This window comes from Cryptomeria japonica, chromosome 7, assembly GCF_030272615.1.
Source record: "Cryptomeria japonica chromosome 7, Sugi_1.0, whole genome shotgun sequence".
Classification (NCBI taxonomy): Eukaryota; Viridiplantae; Streptophyta; class Pinopsida; order Cupressales; family Cupressaceae; genus Cryptomeria; species Cryptomeria japonica.
In genome coordinates this window covers 196,530,218-196,550,772 of record NC_081411.1, presented here as the reverse complement: position 1 = coordinate 196,550,772, position 20,555 = coordinate 196,530,218, and the positions used below count along the sequence as shown (strand labels likewise).

At 37.1% G+C, this 20,555-nt stretch overlaps 1 protein-coding gene across 1 annotated transcript in view; it reads right to left on the bottom strand.

Moving 5' to 3' along the window:
• Positions 1–12,492: 12,492 nt before the first annotated feature.
• LOC131056387 (guanine nucleotide-binding protein subunit gamma 1) overlaps positions 12,493–20,555 on the bottom strand; it is a 52,852-nt gene continuing 44,789 nt past the window's right edge. The window contains exons 2-4 of the mRNA XM_057990757.2: positions 13,355–13,407; positions 13,196–13,240; positions 12,493–13,039 (exon numbers count right to left, since the gene is read on the bottom strand). Coding sequence (XP_057846740.1) covers positions 12,955–13,039; positions 13,196–13,240; positions 13,355–13,407 — 183 coding nt within the window. The 3' untranslated portion in view covers positions 12,493–12,954. The remainder of the gene's footprint in view (positions 13,040–13,195; positions 13,241–13,354; positions 13,408–20,555) is intronic.

Genomic DNA, 20,555 nt, shown 5'->3' with positions numbered 1-20,555 from the left:
TAAATTGCATGGAAGTGGCTCTATTTCTAACTATGTTTTGCAACTAACGGGTCTCAATGATTAATTCACGGCCATTAAAAATCCAAGAGATGATCAGGATCAGGATATGATTTCTTTGATCATGCAAAGTTTGCCATCGTCATTTGATTCCTTTGTTGAGTACATGCACTTGATTGTAGAGACTCAAGAACTTTTGATTTTGACAAATTGTCAAGAGTTATCTTAATAAAGGAATGAAGGCAAGAAGAATCAAAAGCAACAACTTCAAACACCACAAAAGTGCATTCAATACACAAATTAAAAACAAAGGCATTTTAAATAAAGTAACTAGTTCATTAGATGAATCTTCAAAAGGCAATAATTCATCAAAGATATCCAAGAAGTAGTGTTACCATTGTAAAGAGTTGGGATAATTCAAAATAGATTGTTAGAAGCAAAAGATCTTGCAAGCAGAAAAAAGGAGGTGACAATATGCAAACATTGTTGGGGGATGGGAGTATGAAGGAGCAACAAATGATTTTGCATTTTTGACATCCCACAACTCATCTATTGAGTCAACAGCCCAGTACTTCAATTGAAGAGCATTTTGATGCTCTGCATGTCACAACGATTGGTGTGTAGATTTTGTGGAGGACAAGAATAGTAGAGAAACTGTTTCTTTACGTAATGGTTAGACTTATTTTGTTAGAGGTGTGGATATTTTAGGGTTATGTTGAACAATGTTGTCAATTATGAATTTATGGATGTTCAATGTGTCCCTAGCATGAACTAAAATCTGCTTTCTGTTAGCGAGATTGCTAAAAAATGTCGTCTTTGTGTAAATTTTCAAGGAAACAAATGTACCATAACTGATTGCAACATGAACAAAACCCTGTAGGTATGTTTGCCATTGCGCCAAAAGCTTGAGCTATCAACACCCGCTACAAACGCCAGCCTTACCCAGATCCATGGGAGGCGATTAAGCCATGTTGCGAACCCCGAAGGAGGTGCTGACCACCAAGTCAACAATCTCCCCCTCAACACCAACTGAGGGTTCCACACTGACAGAATGAAGGAGACCTCTCGGGATTCAAACCTGTAACCTAAGGCTCTGATACCAATTGTAGGTATGTTTGTCGTTGCGTCAAAAGCTCGAGCTATCAACGCCCACTACAAACACTAGACTTACCCAGATCCACGGGAGGCGGTTAAGCCATGTTGCGAACCTCGAAGGAGGTGCTGACCACCAAGTCAACAAAACCTACTTTGTATTAGTGATGCTACTAACACTAGTCTTTGTGCAAAGTTTCAAGGAAACAAATGTATGGTAGCTACTCTTCAAGTAACTAAATGCTACAAGAATTGGTGATGTATGTACAAGGTGTCAATTTGGCACTAAAGGAGTTATTTTCTAAAAATTGTCAATTTATTTTGGAAAAATAAGATTGATTGTTTTTTTAACTTTAAAGCTTGGAAATCCTTGGTTGAAAAGCAACAAAGTAAACAAGTCAATTGTTGGGAAAAATGGTGTCTCAACCTTGCATTTATGCGAGGTTACTATTTATAGTAAGTTTTCATTTGAGCACGAAATGGTGCGAAACTCTCCCTGAAGCTTCTGGTTGGCTAGATAAGCATTCCGGTAAAGTTGCGTCGCAAGGTCACAGCTAGTTTTGAAGATATTAAAGTTTTCGTCTTGGAGAGGTGCGATAAAATGTTTAAACTTAATTTTGGGGGCTTTAGAGGCTCCGAAACGCCCTGAAAAGTGGCCGTAACCGGCGCAGCGGGTTATGAGGTGATAGAGAACTTCGCGAGCTTTCCGACGCTTCAAACGGTTCGTCAATCGGACACCTGGTTCTCAAGTTAAGGCCTCCGGAAGTTTGTACTCCTGAAATAAGAAAAATAATTTGTATCGGATACATAAATGAGCTGTAAAAGGGAGCGACACGTGTTGATGTGTGCCTTAACATGTCATAGGGCATCTAGAAGGGAGATAAGGTCGGCTACACCTTATTGGGTGGTTTTAGCCCATGGTTTTGTAATACCGTTTGACGGTTTCTTGTATTGTATCTCCTATTTATGAGGTGTGTGAGATAGAGGTTGTTTGTAAGAGTCTTATGGCTATTGAGTTGCCTCTAAATCTCTGATTAGTGGTACTCCTACGAAGAGCTTGCTCTGCAAGTATGTTGTAATCTGTTTTTGATTGCTGAATAAAATATTGAGCTGCTTTTGGAGTGTGGGGTTTTTCTCCCGAAAGGGTTTTCCCCACGTAAATCACTGTGTTGTGGTATGAATGCTATTATATCTATTTCTATTTTTCTGTAACTATTGTTACAATCTGAAAAAGTTTTGCATTACCCTCCTCTCAAGGTTAGTGTAGGAAGTTGTTTCCGCTACTTAACTTCCTTACAAGTGGTATCAGAGCCTGATCACCTTTGGTTTCAATTGTGGGCAGTTGGGTTTTTTGAACTAATCCAGATTTGAGTGGGAGCTTGTGCAGAAGACACTTTTTGATCTTGTTGCAGGAATATTCAGATGGCGAGTTCATCAGGGAGAATAGAGGTGGAGAAATTTAATGGAAGTAATTTTGAGATGTGGAAGCTGAAGATGGAAGATCTGCTAATAGATCGAGATCTTTGGGATGCTGTTGATACGAATGTCCAAAGGCCCTCAGATCCTACTGCGGCAGCTCAGTATGATGTTATGGACCGAAAAGCCAAGGGTCTAATCAGACTGTGCCTGGTAGACTCTGTTCTAATCAATGTCCATGAAGAGAACTCTGCAAAGAAGCTATGGACTAAGCTTGGTGAGATGTATCAAGTGAAATCTTTATTAAATCAAATTTTCTTAAGAAAGAAATTGTATTCCTTGAAGATGGAAGAGGGTGGACGAATTGCAGACCACCTGGAAGCATTCAATATGTTGGTGGCTCAATTAGTATCCGTCGGTGTTAAGATGGACGAGGAGGAGAAATGTCAGATCTTGCTTTGTTCTTTGCCTGATTCGTGGGATTCTCTTGTTATGGCTATCGGTAGTACTTCTGTTGTTTTGAAATCTGAAGACGTGGTGGGTGCCCTACTCGGTGAAGAGATGCGAAGGAAGGTATCCATCAGTTCAAAGGAAGCCCTAACCGTTCGTGGAAGACCTAAGGAGAAAGGCAAGAAGAATGAGAAGCGCGACAAGTCCAAATCCAAAGGGAGATCGAAATCTCCTGGAAAGTCCAAAGTCATTTGCTGGAACTGCGGTAAACCGGGTCACATCCGTAAGGACTGCAAAGAAATAAAGAAGAAAAAGAAAAAGAAAAAGTTCGATTCTGATTCTGAGTCCGACAAGGAAGATGGCGATACATTTATTGCGGCTTTGGCGACTCATGCAGGTAATGATGCCTGGCTAATTGACTCGGGTGCATCTTTTCATATGACTTCCAATAGAGATTGGTTTTCTGAATATGAAGGATTTAATGGAGGTAAGGTGTACTTGGGTGATGATTCACCTCTAGACATTGTTGGTCGAGGTAAAGTTAGAATCAGGTTTTCTGATGGTAGAATAAAAAGGATTAATGGTGTGCTGCATATCCCTGGATTAAAACGAAACCTGTTATCTGTGAGCAAACTGATAGATGTGGGTGTGCATGTAGTCTTTTCTGAAGCAGGATGTAAGATGATTAAGGGTGCTATGGTAGTTGCTAGAGGTGTTAGGTTTGGCACTTTGTATAAGCTTGAAGCATACACTGTTGAGTGTAATAGCACTTCTGTAAAAAGTAAATCTACGGATACTTCACTGGAAGATTTGAAGGTTTCACCTTCAGCAGATGGAAATGGTTTTTGGGTACCTAAGGGTGCTCTTTCGTCTGAAGCAAAGTTACCTGCAGAGAAGACTATGTTATGGCACCAGAGACTTGGCCACATTGGAGAAAAGGGTCTACGGACTTTGAAAAATAAAAACCTTGTTGAAGGTTTGAATGATTGTAATCTTGACTTTGATTTCTGTGAGCATTGCATTTATGGAAAACAAAACCGCTTTCAGTTTTACTCGAGTTCTCATAAAACTTGTGGTGTTTTGGATTTTATCCATTCTGATGTGTTTGGTCCAGTAGATGTCTCTTCGATTGGAAAATCCACATATTATGTTTCATTTATTGATGATTTTAGTAGAAGGACATGGTTTTATTTTCTAAAGAGTATATCTGAAGTTTTTAGTCGTTTTAAAGAATTTAAAGCAATGGTTGAGTTGCAGACTGGAAAGAAAATAAAATGTTTGAGAACTGATAATGGCGGTGAGTTTTGCTCTAATGATTTTGACAGATTTTGTAAAGACTGTGGAATTAACAGGCAGAAGACAACTCCGTATTCTCCACAACAGAATGGAGTTGCAGAAAGAATGAACAAGACACTGATGGAGAAGGCTAGGAGTATGTTGAGTGGTGCTAGTCTCGAACAAAAGTTTTGGGTTGAAGCTGTTGCCACTGCTTGCTACCTGATTAACAGGTCTCCTACATCAGCTCTTGTTGATAAAACGCCTATGGAAGCATGGTCAGGTCACAAGCCTTCATTGAGACATCTTAGAGTTTTTGGTTGCGAGGCATATGCACATGTGCCAAAGGAGAAGCGAACAAAGTTGGAGAACAAGGCTGTGAAATGTATCTTCATCGGGTATAGTTATGGTGTGAAAGGATGCAAGCTTTGGGACCCTGTTGCACAAAAGGTAATTCACAGTAGAAGTGTTATTTTTAGAGAAATTAAGTCTCCTCCTGTTATATTGCAGCCAGAACAGACTAAAAAAGAAGATGTGATTCAACTTCCTTCTACACCTGAAAGAGTTGAATCGAGACCCCTAGATAGGCAAGAAGTTGAGGAGAGCTCGTCTAGCTCTAAATCTTCAGAAGAGGAGAAAGAACCTCCAACTCAGCTTGTTCGAAGGTCTACAAGACATAGACAACCACCTGAAAGGTATTCACCTAATGATTGGAGATGTATTTTTGCTCTGAATACTAGTGTGGATGAACCGAAATCTGTAGAAGAGGCATTAGGTATGAATGATGCAGAATCCTGGAAGATTGCTATGGAGGAAGAAATGGCAGCTTTGAAAAAGAATGATACATGGGATCTTGTACCATTGCCTAAAGGACGAAAACCTGTTGGTTGTAAATGGGTGTTCAAGAAAAAGATTGGTTCAGATGGAAGCATTGAGAAGTATAAAGCAAGGTTGGTTGCAAAAGGCTACTCTCAGGTTGAGGGTGTTGATTACGGTGAGATATTTTCTCCTATTGCAAAAATGACGTCCATTAGATTTTTGCTTTCTATTGCTACTGCTTATGATTTAGAGGTTGAGCAAATGGATGTGAAAACTGCTTTCCTTCATGGTGATTTGGAAGAAGATATTTATATGACACAGCCGGAGCACTATGTGGTGAAAGGCAAAAGTAATTTGGTCTGTAAGTTGAAGAAATCTTTGTATGGCCTCAAACAAAGTCCTAGGATGTGGTACCAGAAATTTGATACATATGTGTTGAGTTTGGGATTTGAACGTTCTAAATCAGATCACTGTGTTTATTATAAATCTAATGGTGATCATTTCTTATTCATTGCATTGTATGTTGATGATATGTTATTCATTGGTAAAGGGAAAGGTACGATTTCAGAACTAAAGTCTCAGCTCACTGCTAAATTTGAAATGAAAGATCTTGGTGCAGCAAAGCACATTCTTGGGATGGAAATTAGAAGAGATAGGGTGAACAGAAAGCTATGGCTAGGCCAGAGTAAGTATGTGAATTCAGTGTTATAGAGGTTCAACATGCAGAATTGTAGACCATTGAGTGTTCCTTTTACAGTTGGAACGAAACTATCTGTTTTAGATTGTCCTACATCCCCATTGGAGATGGAAGACATGAGCAGAGTGCCTTACCAGAGTGCGGTTGGAAGCTTGATGTATGCTATGGTCTGTACTAAACCAGACATTGCCCAAGCAGTGGGAGTACTTTCTAGATATATGTCTAATCCTGGTAGAGTTCATTGGGATGCAGTCAAAAGAGTCTTCAGATATTTGAAGGGTACTTCAGAGTATTCTTTGTGTTATCATGGTAATTCAGTTGGAGACATGACTTCCCTTTATATCCATGGTTATGTGGGTTCAGATTGGGCAGGTGATATTGATAGCAGAAGATCCACCAGTGCTTATGTGTTTACTTTGTTTGGTGGTGCAATTAGTTGGATGAGTAAGCGACAGGCTGTGGTTGCTTTATCCACTACTGAAGCAGAGTATATGGCAGCTACTCATGCTTGTAAAGAGGCCATTTGGCTTAAGAGACTGTGTTCGGATATTGGAATAAAACAAGGTACAGTGACAATTTACTGTGACAGTCAGAGTGCAATTAGCCTAGCTAAGAACCCGACATTTCATGCCCGGACCAAACATATTGATATTCAGTATCATTTTGTTAGAGATATGGTCGAAGATGGTAGGGTGAAGTTGGTTAAGGTGGAAACTTTGATGAATGTTGCAAATGCTTAAACTAAGGCTGTGAGCACAGAGAAGTTCAGATGGTGTTCAGAGTCTATGGGCCTTATGGCCCCTAGCAATTGATTCATTGTGTTGACATTCCCTTCCGCTCCTGCAAGGTGTTCGACAAGTGGGAGATTTGTTGGCAAAAATGGTGTCTCAACCTTGCATTTATGCGAGGTTACTATTTATAGTAAGTTTTTATTTGAGCACGAAATGGTGCGAAACTCTCCCTGAAGCTTCTGGTTGGCTAGATAAGCATTCCGGTAAAGTTGCGTCGCAAGGTCACAGCTAGTTTTGAAGATATTAAAGTTTTCGTCTTGGAGGGGTGCGATAAAATGTTTAAACTTAATTTTGGGGGCTTTAGAGGCTCTGAAACGCCCTGAAAAGTGGCCGTAACTGGCGCAACAAGTTATGTGGTGATAAAGCACTTCGCGAGCTTTCCGGCGCTTCAAACGGTTCGTCAATCGGACACCCGGTTCTCAAGTTATGGCCTCCAGAAGTTTGTACTCCTGAAATAGGAAAAATAATTTGTATCGGATACATAAATGAGCTGTAAAAGGGAGCGACACGTGTTGATGTGTGCCTTAACATGTCATAGGGTATCTAGAAGGGAGATAAGGTCGGCTACACCTTATTGGGTGGTTTTAGCCCATGGTTTTGTAATACCGTTTGACGGTTTCTTGTATTGTATCTCCTATTTATGAGGTGTGTGAGATAGAGGTTGTGTGTAAGAGTCTTATGGCTATTGAGTTGCCTCTGAATCTCTGATTAGTGGTACTCCTGCGAAGAGCTTGCTCTGCAAGTATGTTGTAATTTGTTTTTGATTGCTGAATAAAATATTGAGCTGCTTTTGGAGTGTGGGGTTTTTCTCCCGAAAGGGTTTTCCCCACGTAAATCACTGTGTTGTGGTATGAATGCTATTATATCTATTTCTATTTTTCTGTAACTGTTGTAACGATCTGAAAAAGTTTTGCATTACCCTCCTCTCAAGGTTAGTGTAGGAAGTTGTTTCCGCTACTTAACTTCCTTACATCAATGCACTTAGATCTGATAATGAAAGTGAGTTTCTTTCAAAACAACTCAAGGAATTCTACAAAAAGGAAGATATACATAGGTAGCATAAGACTTTGTACAGTCTACAACAAAATGGGGTAATGGAAAGGAAGAAAATGATAATAATGGAAATGATAAAGTGCATGGTGGATTATTGGAATGTGCCACATAAATATTAGGTGAAATTTGTGAATACAACAGTCTACATCCTTATCAAAAGTCATTGTAAAGCCTTGTAGCATGTTACCAAGGAACCACAGTCAAATAAAAAACCTTCTCTAAGTGATTTATGAGTTTTCAATTGTATTGCCTTTGAATATTCTTAAGGAAACAAGAAGTAATTTAAAAGCAAAAAGGAAAAATGTATATGTTTGTTGGCTACAATGAGCAACCTATAGCTTAGAAACTACTTAACATCTCTACAACCAAATCATGATTAATAAAGATGTTATAGATGAGAAAATATCATTCTATTGAGTTAATGGTAATTCTACATATAGTATAGTATGGGCAGTTGTTCCTAATTCTGGACCATGTTCTACCATTGAAAGTATACCAAAAACATTAAGTCAAATTCCAAGTTGGCTATTTTGTTGAGCAAACAATGAGCAATCTTAATCTTCACAGGAAGATCAGAAAGCCAGTGAAAAGGAGGAAAGTTATTCTCAGATTTTACAGCAACATTAGAAGGGCCAACAAAAGAGACCGAAATGGCACTATATCATGATAAAGATTGCAAAGAAAAGTTGATCCACATGATCAAAGAACATGTGTAAGGTGGTAAGCAAGTAAATTTTGATATAATGCCTTGATGGAAAACAAAACTTGGATGTTCTCAATGTTGCTCCGAGGGAAGAAATCCATTGACTGTAAATGGATTTATAAAGTCAAGTGTAAATCAGATGGTACTTTGGACAAGTACAAAGCTCATCTTGTCAGCAAGGATATGCATAGGAGGAAGAAGTAGACTAAAGACCTTTGCCCCTACCTTAAAGATGGTGACCTTTCGTATGAACATCTCCATTGCTACTCAAATTGGAAAAGCCATATCAAATGGATGTTAAAGGTGTTTTCTTGGATAGACAATTGGAGGAGGAAGTCTGCATTGCATAGGAGAAAGTAGACTATAAAGAGGCCTTTGCCCCTACTATAAAGATGGTAACCTCTCAATTGACTATCTCCTATGCTACTCAAATTGGATGAAAGCTATATAAAATGGATGTTAAAAATTGTCTCATGGCTTAGTTGCAAGGGTTCCAAGTTCTTGAAAAATAATATTTGGTTTGCTGGTTGGTAAAATCCTTGTATGGACTTGACAAGCTGCTGACGCGTAGTATTTTTGAAAATTTAGGTATCTTGGAGATTTTGGTTTTAAAAAAAGTAATTATTAACCCACCCCTTATGTCAAAATAAGTCTAATATTTGCTTTGTTTTTTAAATAATAGATCTAGGCCTAGTTATTTAGAACAATTGAATGTAAGTTGAGATAAATCTCTCAATTAGCCACTAGTCAATGAATCAATATATCGACAAATGGTAATTAGATTGATTTATATTCCTACCACCCAATTGGTTCTATGCTTTGCAGCAAGTTGTATTTCTCAATTATGTCTCAAACTGAAGAGGAACATTGGCAATCTGCAAAACAAGCCCTTTTCTATATCAAATCATCCCTCGACTTTGAATTCTATATCAAGGATTTGTTGACTCACTCCAATTGGGCTGGATCAGTTGATGCAAGGAAGTCTTTAACAAGTTATGTGTTCACTTTTGGTGTATGAGTAATTTCCTAGCAGAGCAAGGTTCAACATACAAGGTAGTCATCGAAATAGGCTACGTCAATGTGGTTACAAAGGATATTGGATAATCTTCAACTTGACCGAATGTAATATCCCTTGACTATTCTGATATGAAAAACACCTCAAGGAATATTGTCAAACACTTCATATGCAACTTCAAGCTTGCTGGTCTGATTATACAATCTGATAATACTGTGTTGAAAAGTGTGCTGCAATCGATGTTCGATCTGTTTCTAGAGATGCGAGATTGATAATAGCAATGATATGCCAACTGATTTCAACTCTCACATGCATATAAGTGACTGAGAATTTATTACTACAGCTACTTGACGTAATATCAAACACTTAGCATAATCCCTAAGTGAGTGAAAACACTTCAAGGAATAACTATAGACTATTGACATTCAAACAAACAGTTCATGTGCAATCTTCATATGCCAATAATCACCTACAGCTGCAAGGCATTTTATCAAACAATTGACATGCAAGACTTCCTTAATAACCTTTCATTGCTGGTGTAAAATGGACTTGTTACAACTCTGCTTATTATGCTCAACCAGCATAATACAATGACTGACTACAATGCAATGAGATGTCAAACACCTGGTTATGCAATCACTGAATTTCTGAGTACATTGGTAGTCATGAATGATTTGTTCAACAATCTGATATGGATGCAAAACAACATGCCAAACCTGGTGAGAATGATCGCCTATGCTGAAAGTAAACAAATGAGCAAACCAAATCGAACTTTCTTCTGCCGCCCGTTTTAAGTATTTTGCTGATATTAAATAATGTGTGGCTCTTCACACCCTCTTCTAGCATGTAAACCAATGTAAAGACTTCAAGGATGGAGCGCTCTGACTTAGAGAGTGAAGTCACTGCCCTTAGAGGCCTCCTAGAATTAATTCGACTTCCTCAATGTGGCTCATGTGAAGACTGAAATCTGTATCACACCTGATGCTCTCCAAATTCGCCCTTCAATGAAAGGTGTCAATACAATCAATAAGCTGACAATGAATGTAAATCGCCACTCCAAATCAATTATGAAGAAACTCTAAATCTGCAAATGATCCTTCCCACCAAGCTGATTCTCTAGCATCAAAGTGCCTCCAAAGATCTCTCAAATCGAACCCTGGCAAAAATTGGCCCTTGGCCACCAACCAAGCTCCAATGAAAGGACTGAGATATCCTCTCCAATCTGCAATAATCTCAGCTGATAGTTTCACAGCCTCAAAATTGCTTAACCTATGAGAGTTTCCATTCCCAAAGGCTCAATAATGGTAGAAATCCAAACTGGTTCCTTCTCCATACAATAAAGGGCTGAGATATCCTCTCCAATCTGCAATAATCTCAACTGATAGTTTCACAGCCTCAAAATTGCTTAACCTATGAGAGTTTCCATTCCCAAAGGCTCAATAATGGCAGAAACCCAAACTGGTTCCTTCTCCATACAATAACATCAAATCAAATATCAAATTCTGGATGATCAAATGTCTAGCTGACCCTTCTATTTACACTTTTTCTCCAACCTTTCAAGAAGCTTCTAGAAAGAATATTATTTCACTTAGGTGACTTTTACGATATAATATTAATTTAAGTCACTTCATTAAATAAATTACATATAAAGTTACCTTTTAATTTTTATTTATTTGATAACTTTATAAATAATTAACTTAATACTTTTAATTAAAATAATCAATTAAGCTATCCTTAAGAAATATCATTAATTGGGACAACTTAATTAATTAGATTAATTAATTATTCTGACTCCAAAAAATTGGGACATTGCACCAAACAACGATGACACAATTTTTTTAATTTTTTATACAACAAAAGTATTCTCAAAATGTTGAAAAATCCAATCTACCATGCCAAAACCAAACATATTGAATACCATTACATTTACCAATTGGTCGATACTAAAACAATTTGTCTTTATTATTATCTTACAACATAGCAAATTGCTGATATAATGACCAAACCACTTGGTAAAGACAAGTTTCTCAAGCTTGGAGATAAGCTTAGAATTTTATCGGGTTGTCATTAAGATAGGGTTAGGGTGCAAATGGGATTTCTAGATTAATATGGTGTCATGTCACCATTAAAATATTGCAGATATCATAAAATTAAATAAAGAAGAAATTAAAAAAAAAAGTTGGTCACCTCAACTTGGTTAAGAAAGATCTGATTTTTGTATGTTTGCAGCAAAAACAAATTCTTGAGTTGAGGAGGCGGTGGCCCTAGGAACAAATGACCCTATTTAAACCAGCAGTGGGTAACAAGAAAGGATTCAAATCATCTTCTTTCTCTTGTAACCTCATTTGAGCACTTATTCAGACAGTCCCAGGATGGAAACCCTGAGGGTTGCTAGAGATTCAAGGATAGAAACCTTTGAGCATCTCAAAAGGGAAACTGGGGACGAAAACCCTCAGCCTTCTAGTTGGTGATTCCACTTTAGGAACCGCACACAGGTTAAAGACTCCAGCATAGCCCAGTTTAGCTGTTTCAGTATAGTTCAGTTAGCAATCAGCATCAGCATTTACCTAGTTCCATCCTTCCATATCCAGATAGCAATTAGTTTCAATACTTGCTTAAGCTTCAGCATAGCAGATCGGTTTGCAACGGAAATCAGCAACTTCCAGTTCAATGTTACAGCCAATAAAGGACTTCCTGGACCTGAATGGGGAGACTGCAAGTAGCACCTACAGGTTTCAGAATTCTCACCATAAAGGTTTTCATCAAGCTTCAACGGTGAGTTTGTCCTAAACTTGCAGCCCCAGTTTAGTCTCAACAGTTCAACCTTTCATAAGACCAGCAGCAAATTTTGAGGTCCGATTATCCTATTCAATTGATCATGCTGTAACCTCATGGTACTACTGAACTTACAGCATGTTTCCATTTTGTAAGAGGAATAGCAATTTCATAAGTGTTGTTTCAGAGTTCATTGTGTTGCTTTCAGAAATTAGTAAAGTTTTTATATTCGGTTGCAAATAAAGTATCCAAAATTATTTTTGTATATTAAGCTGTATTGACATATAGCTTTGTTTGTAATAATGCCTGCAATGGTTTATATTGTTAGCATTGTAGCGGTGTAATTTTTGTTTGCGCTAAACATAGCACAAGGTTGTGCATATGTTGTACATTGTCATAGAGTTGTACATAGAAAAAAGAAAGCATTGTTGATTCAGATATAATAAGCCATTCTGCAGTGTAAAAGCTACAGCATGTTCAACAAAACTAATAGAAACAACATATTCCCCCTACAAGATGAGTATGAGAGCATTTTATTATGATGAGGCAATTTGAGAATATCAATGAATTTCCAATTGATTAGCAAGAGGCAACTCAGCAATAGTTTGATTCCCTGTATTGTTATTTCTCAGATACCTGATATTACATGAGGGAAGCATGAAAAGGAAGAAATTTATGTCCTGACAACATTGATGCCTCAAGGTGGTATCATCTTGATTTTTTGGCACAAGAAAACTGGGTAAAGAAATCAGGTAGATGCACGGAAGCAACTCTCAATCAATGCTCAAAATAAACTCTCAATTAGACAAATCTCCTGCAATGGTTCCATAATCAAATGAAGGGAATTCCATGGTCCAAACTTAGGTAAGCTTCAAAATATCCAACATCTGCAGGAATCAGACTCTACTGGTCCCTCAAACCATCGATCCCATATTGGGTTTGATGGGCCTTTGGTGCTGCAAACAAAGTAAGATAATTGCCATATTCATAAATCTCAGTTCTTTTTGCAATGAACTTCCAGGTAAAACAAGTAAATTTAGATTTTCCATTTTCCCATATTAGTGAATTGTTATATATAACGCCATAATGCTCATGGAAATACAAGTTCTTACATAGGAAGAAGAGGATCTGGTGTGCTCTCAATCATCTGAACCATTCTGCAAGAAGAAACCAAAAATCTATCATTCAATGATTTCACATAGGAAATTGAAGCAAATGATGTAAATCTGGAATCTGAATCAGAACTAGCAAGTAAGTCATGAATCACATACTCCTTGCAAGGTGATGTAGCTTTGTCAGTTTTATCCAGTTCTTCTAATTCTTCCTGCATGTGTGAATAATTCAATGCTCAAGTCAGTTGAAAACATTAATCCAAAAGAACCAACTTTAAAACAATGAATTCTGGAAATACTTTCTGGTTCTATATCTAGAAGTAGAACAGCATTCTTCCAATATACAACAAGACCTAAAAAATTGTATTGTTAGAAGCTGACCCTACACAACTTGATCACTTTGAATCTTTCACTTCTTGCGGCATATTTATGTACACAAACTTGAATTTCTTGACTCATATACATAGGAAATATCAAGTTCATATATGGACAAATGTGTCATTCAGATTCAACAACCAATCTAATTTTTTGCCCACAAATTCCTTGGTCAAAACAACACACAAGGGAAAAGAGACAGAAAACAAGACATTATATTGAAACTAAAGTTGACAAGCACATAAAGTATCAACCAATGTGCCGGAATTGAATTGAAAACCTTATTTATAAGCCTAACATTTGTTCCCTAATCAATTGACAAGAACTGCAATTGATCCCAAATAAAATCACATTTGATGCAAATTTTGCAATAAGGTACATGCATATGGAGAAAGATATGTGTTGCAGTTAATGAGCACTTGATCATATGATTATAGTAGCCATGAACTGTCTAAGTATGTATGATATTAAGGGGAAAACATGTTGTTTTTGCATGTAATTGAAAAGATTTTGATTGATATTTAGAACTAAAGAATGTTGACGATATATTCTTTTCAAGTAACGAGGGAATTGTTTAAATTCGAAGGGGGCAAAATGGTTAAATTCACACATCAAATTTGGGCCCGTCTCCCTCATTGGATGATCCTGCATCCTTTATATCCCATATTAAGAGGCTCTCCAAACATTTATTTCTCTTGACCTCTATCTGAATTGCATTTAGTGGAAATCGAACTGGAATTAGACTTGATGAGACCATTTGTGTAATGTCTACTTTTGTAAATGCCCTAGTTTTTGCCCTAAAATCACAATTGCTGTCTTTATTTGTTCAAAATTTATGAAGTCTTATTAAGACAATTTTCACAAAGAGTACTGTTATTATATTCATTATGACTTTATCGGGGTCATGACAGTCCGTTCGTCCCTAAATTTGCTTATCCAAATCAACTTATGGTATAATTGTGCAACTTTAATTGCAATTTTGAACCAACTCATAACAACAGACCCCCATGCATCACTTTGTAACTGATTAGGTTGTCCCAATGTTTGTGCAATATTGTGGATATCTCTCAAAGGTGAGAACTTATTAAGATGAGGATTTAGAAACATGACACACATTTATGACTTCAATTGCAATTCATATCTTTTTGGTCCACTCTAGTTATTCTCATATTCTAGATCAACCAAAAATACAAATTTCATGATGAGACGTACTGGAAACACATCAAGTAAGAACCAAACACAGAGCATACACATAAAAACACAAAGTATACACATGGATATATGCAGACACAGCATACACAAAATACGTATTTTTAGATCCTCCTTATTGACTAAAAATTAAAATGCTTTCATCTTTACCCTATAGGCTAGCAGGATCAAGGCTTTGATACCATTTGTAAAGTCCCCTTCTGTAAATACCCTAGTTTTTGCCCTAAAATCACAATTCTGAGTAAGGTAAGAAATGAATTAGAGATATCATTTACCAATTAGATCCTGATTGAAACCCCTCCATCATGTTAGATATAAAATCGATCCTTCCTATTAAGGTTAGGAACATTATCTTAATCATCATTATAAATTACATAATGTGCATGTGAGATTCAATAATACTTTCCCTAACAATCCATCTGAGAATCAAATTAAAGATACTGAGAGAGGGAGGGGGAGAGGTGGGGGGGGGGGGGTTAATCAGTATCTTAGTAATATTATCAATCAAATAGAACTAAAAAGAAGAGGTGAAATATTTAACACATGAAGAATACAAGGTTTATCTCATGGAAAACCCAACTGGGTAAAAAACCACGGCACTGTAACAAAAGGGCTCGCTCCAACCCCAATACAAAACTGAGCTACAACTCAGAAATAGAACACCAACTCGATACAAAGGCTTCAACCTGAAAGAGCACCAACTCAAAACATACAAAGAGATGATAGAAGAAATTTAATGACTCTGCAAGCTCAATGTTTCACTCAGATATAAGTGAAACTCATACAACTTAATACACTGACAAACTAAGTCTCGGCACATTTGAAATCTTCTGTTGGTCACAGTACTTCAACTGAAAAGAATCATATTCCTGGAGTTTTGCAGCACAGATGTAATCAGACTCACAGCTCCTGATTTTAAATCTTTAGGCTCCTCTTCTAACTTACAAGTCTCTGCACTTACAGGCTTAAGAAAAACATGTAAAATCACAGTCTGAACAAATGCAGATTTCTCTAGCATAAATGTGCATTCAGAAATTTTAGCTCGATACACTTAACAAACAAAAAAAAAACTAAGCTCTAACTCTTTGCATTTCTATCCACATCAAAATGATAATAATCGACTACACACACAATCTCGCCTGGTGGAACACATTTTTCAGACCAGTCAAACCCAACCATTTTCTGAACCAGAAAATCAAACCTATTATTGAAGGTTCTTTTTCAAATATCAAAACCACACTATCAAATTCAACATGATATTTGAAGTAAAATTCTCAACTTCACAACACCGCAACACACCCTTATACACACTTACAAAAAAAAACTTATCATGCCTGTCTCCAAGAAAAACGATTTCAAGAATACCCTGAAAAAAAATATACTCTTGAATGCATACAAAGTAATTAACAGGTGTCAACAATTAATTTGACAGCCATCCACCTGACAAAGAAAAGTCGTCCAAATATGTGCTTTGTCGACCAGAAGAATTTCAGAGCAAATGATTTTCTCCAGAGGTAACACAGGAAAAACGTTTCTACCAAAAAAAACGCACATGATAGCTGCATGAATCTTCAGACACCCACAGGAAAGAAACCACTCAAAACGACAAAACTCATTCAGCAGATGTCAAGAATGGCAGAGAACCAAAACTCCACAACCACCACGTAACATAGGATGCACATCGCATCTGATGAAGACATTATCTGAACATATCAAACAAGCTGCAACCACCGACTCTGCAAATAAGAAAACAAAACCAACTCATGCAGGCAGTGGTTCGAATCAATTTAAAAATCCATGCCAAAACCACAATACCAACCGGTAGATAGATGCACTCAGAAAAATCAATAACATAACTCGTCTTTTGCCCAAAAGCAGCTCAAAGAGACTACCGTAACTCCAAAGATAACAAAAACGCCACATAATAAGCTGTGTAAAGACTGCCACATACTCCTAAAAGTTTGATACCAGTTACAATCCTCACAATACAGCCAAAACCGAACAAAGCACACAGGAGAAAGTTCGTGCTACCTCAGCAGTGAATTCAACAAAGAGATAGAAGCGACGAATAAAAACACAGAGCTACCAAAACAAAATCAACAGCTTGATATAAGAAGACATTTTACTTTGAGATTCATTCCACACAAAAGATTGCACTTTCAGAGACAAATTCTGTACACACAGAGTAGTCAACAAACAGGCTCAATTGTACAAGTCAGTCTTAAGTGATAAATTGTTAAGTAAACAAGAAAGTGTGCAGACAGAAAAAGCACACATTAAACTTAATCTCAGAACCTTGACATCAATGACAAACAAAAATCAACACCATCTAAATTATGGAGTCCCTAGAATATCATATTAGGCGCCTCGAGCCTATACATCAAGCCCAGGAGCATGGAATGGCACTCGCCATTCCGCCTCCCAGCCCCACTCAAGGTTGCTCTACTTGAATGGAACTTTGTGCTACTTGCATCCCTTATATGTATTCTATATCAAGTTTTGACAAACAACCCATCCACATTATGGAGCTCCTTGGGAGATCATACAAGGCACCTCAAGCTGTTACATCAAACCCAGGAGAACGGAATGACACCCGCTATTTGGCCTCCCAGCCCCACTTGGAGGCCTAGCTACCTGAATGGATCCCTAGCTACTTGCATCCCCCATATGTACTTTCTCCCCTCCATAATGGGATGGCAGATTGGATGAAAGCTTTAGAGGAATCTTTATGATAATTAATTATGCACCTATATATATTAACAATAATAGTAGGAATGATAACATTAGAAATGATATGTTAAATACTATGCATTATTTAATGATGAATGAATCAACATGATAAAGATTATCAAGCATCATACCAAGCACCTTTCATAGTCTGCTGACTTTCCCTTCGTAATTCTGAAATAAAATAATCAGTTAAGACACTCAGATCAGATAGTCAGTTAAAATCCATTGATTTTCTGTCTAATTCTCTTATTTTATTCAGTTGCTTGTTTGCAGTTTAAATACTTATTTTTGTTATGTTCCTCTTCAATGCTTCTTTCCCTTGAATTGTTCCCCCCCTTGGAATGATCCTTTCCTCATCTTATATCTTCTTAACTTGCATGGGGGTTGTGTCCCTTAAGCAATTCCTTTACGTATTCCAAGAATCGTGTCTCTTCCATGTACTTCATATTTATTTTAATTATATCTTAACCTTTCCAGATCACCACCTTAAATTGCTATTAAGATTGCTGTCTTCATTGTCTAATTACTCCTTCATCATCACTGCTTTATCTTCATTTTATGATCACTTCTTTGCACTCACTGTTCTTTATTCTATAACTGCTGTCCTTGAATGTAGATTGCTGTCTTTATTATATTCATTATGAGTTTATCGGGGTCATGACAATTTGGTTCACCCTCATCATTGTCCATGCATAACACAGCTGTGCTAGTTGTAAATTGATCCCAATTTTCTTAAGGGTCATGCAAGTATGTTGGTTATATACCCAACAAAAGTGAATAGGTATTGTGAGTATATATATGGTCCTTTGGCTTATTTGACCCAAACTGGTTCCTCTTCAATCAATGAATGAAACTGTAAGTATTCCACTTTCTCTCACAAACAGAAGATATGAGTGCTTGTGAAAATGACCAATATAACTAATATCTACAATTCAAGAGCATTCCCTTCTTGGAGCTGTAACTAATTTGTTGTATTCTTCTGAGCACACCTATCATATAGGACTTTAACTTTGTGAAACATGGCATGTCAATGAAAAATTTGTAAACATTGTCTATTGATAATAGATGCATCTTCTCCAATGCCATGAATATTCTTCTCCACTGCAAAGAATTCATTTGTCATCAATATCCCTGTTATTACAAAAGAGTTGGTAACAAAATCATCTTACCATTAAAATCAATATATTAGCTCACTTCTTCATACATCATTTCTTCCACAATGTTTGGTGGCCTTTACTAAGGTATATTTTTAAGGATCCCTGCTATGTCTTATATTTTGGTTTCCCATGTAAAGCCAATGCTTGCCTAAATTTCCCCCTTGCACAACCTATTTACATCCACAAACCATCTCACAAACAGGCTCACAGAATCAACCACAAAATTCACATCATGTTAGCGTTTATCAACAATCTCACAAAAATTACAACCCTTGTTGAAGATTGCTTCCAGGCTGCCCAAGCATTACAAACTGCAGTGGAACATATTGCCCATTTGAGAATCCAGAAGCATTGTAAAAGATCAATAAATTTAAGGAATCCCCTCTTGGTAAATCTCCAATAAATGGCTTGTGACTAGTGATGAGTACCTATGAACATATCATTTTTCCTTTCATTTTCAATCAGCTTAATGATACAATCAGATTTGTTAATGTTTTTTAATACTTTATTCAATGCATGCACATAGAATGGTATGCAAAATATATCCTTGTATTTTTGTCATAATGAACAAACTAGTTCCTTTGCAAAACTGACACTGCATATATAATTTTTGACAACATTTGATACTTCCACCTCCTCAATGGCAATAAATTAATAACTTTTTTTTCCTCTAATAACTACATGTTCCCTTGCCACAAACAATAAACTGTCCTTAAGGAATGAGGACTGGCTTTAGAAGTCATTACTACATTCAAGATGTGACAGTTTTGGGTATTAATCCAACTATCCAGTACAATTCTACACCCATTGACAGACCCTGTCAACTTGATATTGCCAGTTCATTCTCCAGGTGGGTCTTCTCCTTATCAATGAAGGCAATACAAAAATTGATGATTTGCTGCTTCTAGGTTTGATTGTGTGAGATTTTTTTGCATCAACATTTCGGATTACATTCTATGATCCATCATCAAGATGTATGTAAGAGTGCATAAGGAGAATGAGAATATGAAAATTCTCAAAAACTTTTGGTCTGGGCTGTATACAAGATGATCACTATTAATGGTAGAAATCGTATCCTGATATTGAGGGAAGTGAGCCACACTCCATGAAATCTTGTTCTCATAAAAATACCTTGCTACAATTGTATCGGCCACCTTTTGGCCTTGCCCTCCTGCCCAAAAGGGGTATGTGCCAATGTCACAGAATTCACCTCTTATGAGACAATTTCTCTTCCTCGTCCCTTCTAGACATAACATCTGTTTGTAACCTCATTTCAAATAAATTTGAGGCTGAAGCAAGAGAGCTAAAGGGGGTAATTTTCCCTCGCCTCTTTGTTCCTCCCTGACAACTTTGCTGTTCTTCATCAATGCTACAAACTTCATTTCCTTTCCCTAATGTTTACACCAAATATGCCTTCACCCTCTACAGATGCCATTGTCAGTTTTTCCAAATAACTCATAAATGATGTGTCCCACTGACCCATTGAGTTCAAGAACTCGTGTAATTTTCCCATTAGGAATAAAGGGCATCCTTGATGCTTACCAACAGCTTTAAACGAACTCACAAACTTCAAAACAGAATACAGATCCCAAATTAAAAAGAATAAACACCATAATCCTCTCTATAGCTGACTTGAGATCCTTTTAGTTGTACTTAAATGCCACAAGTACTAAAACAATAACAAAATTAAAGAAAGAAATCAGATTTAATGTCTGTTGATGGTGTTTTTACGCACTATGCAACACAGAATAAAATACTAAGTATTCTATCCTCTCTTGAACAAAGACTCCCATATGCTAAGCTGCATGATCAAGTGGGATGATTCTAAGGTTCTTGAATGTCAGGTCTTGACGTGCTCTTGGATAGACTCAGTAGTTTAAAGTGATATT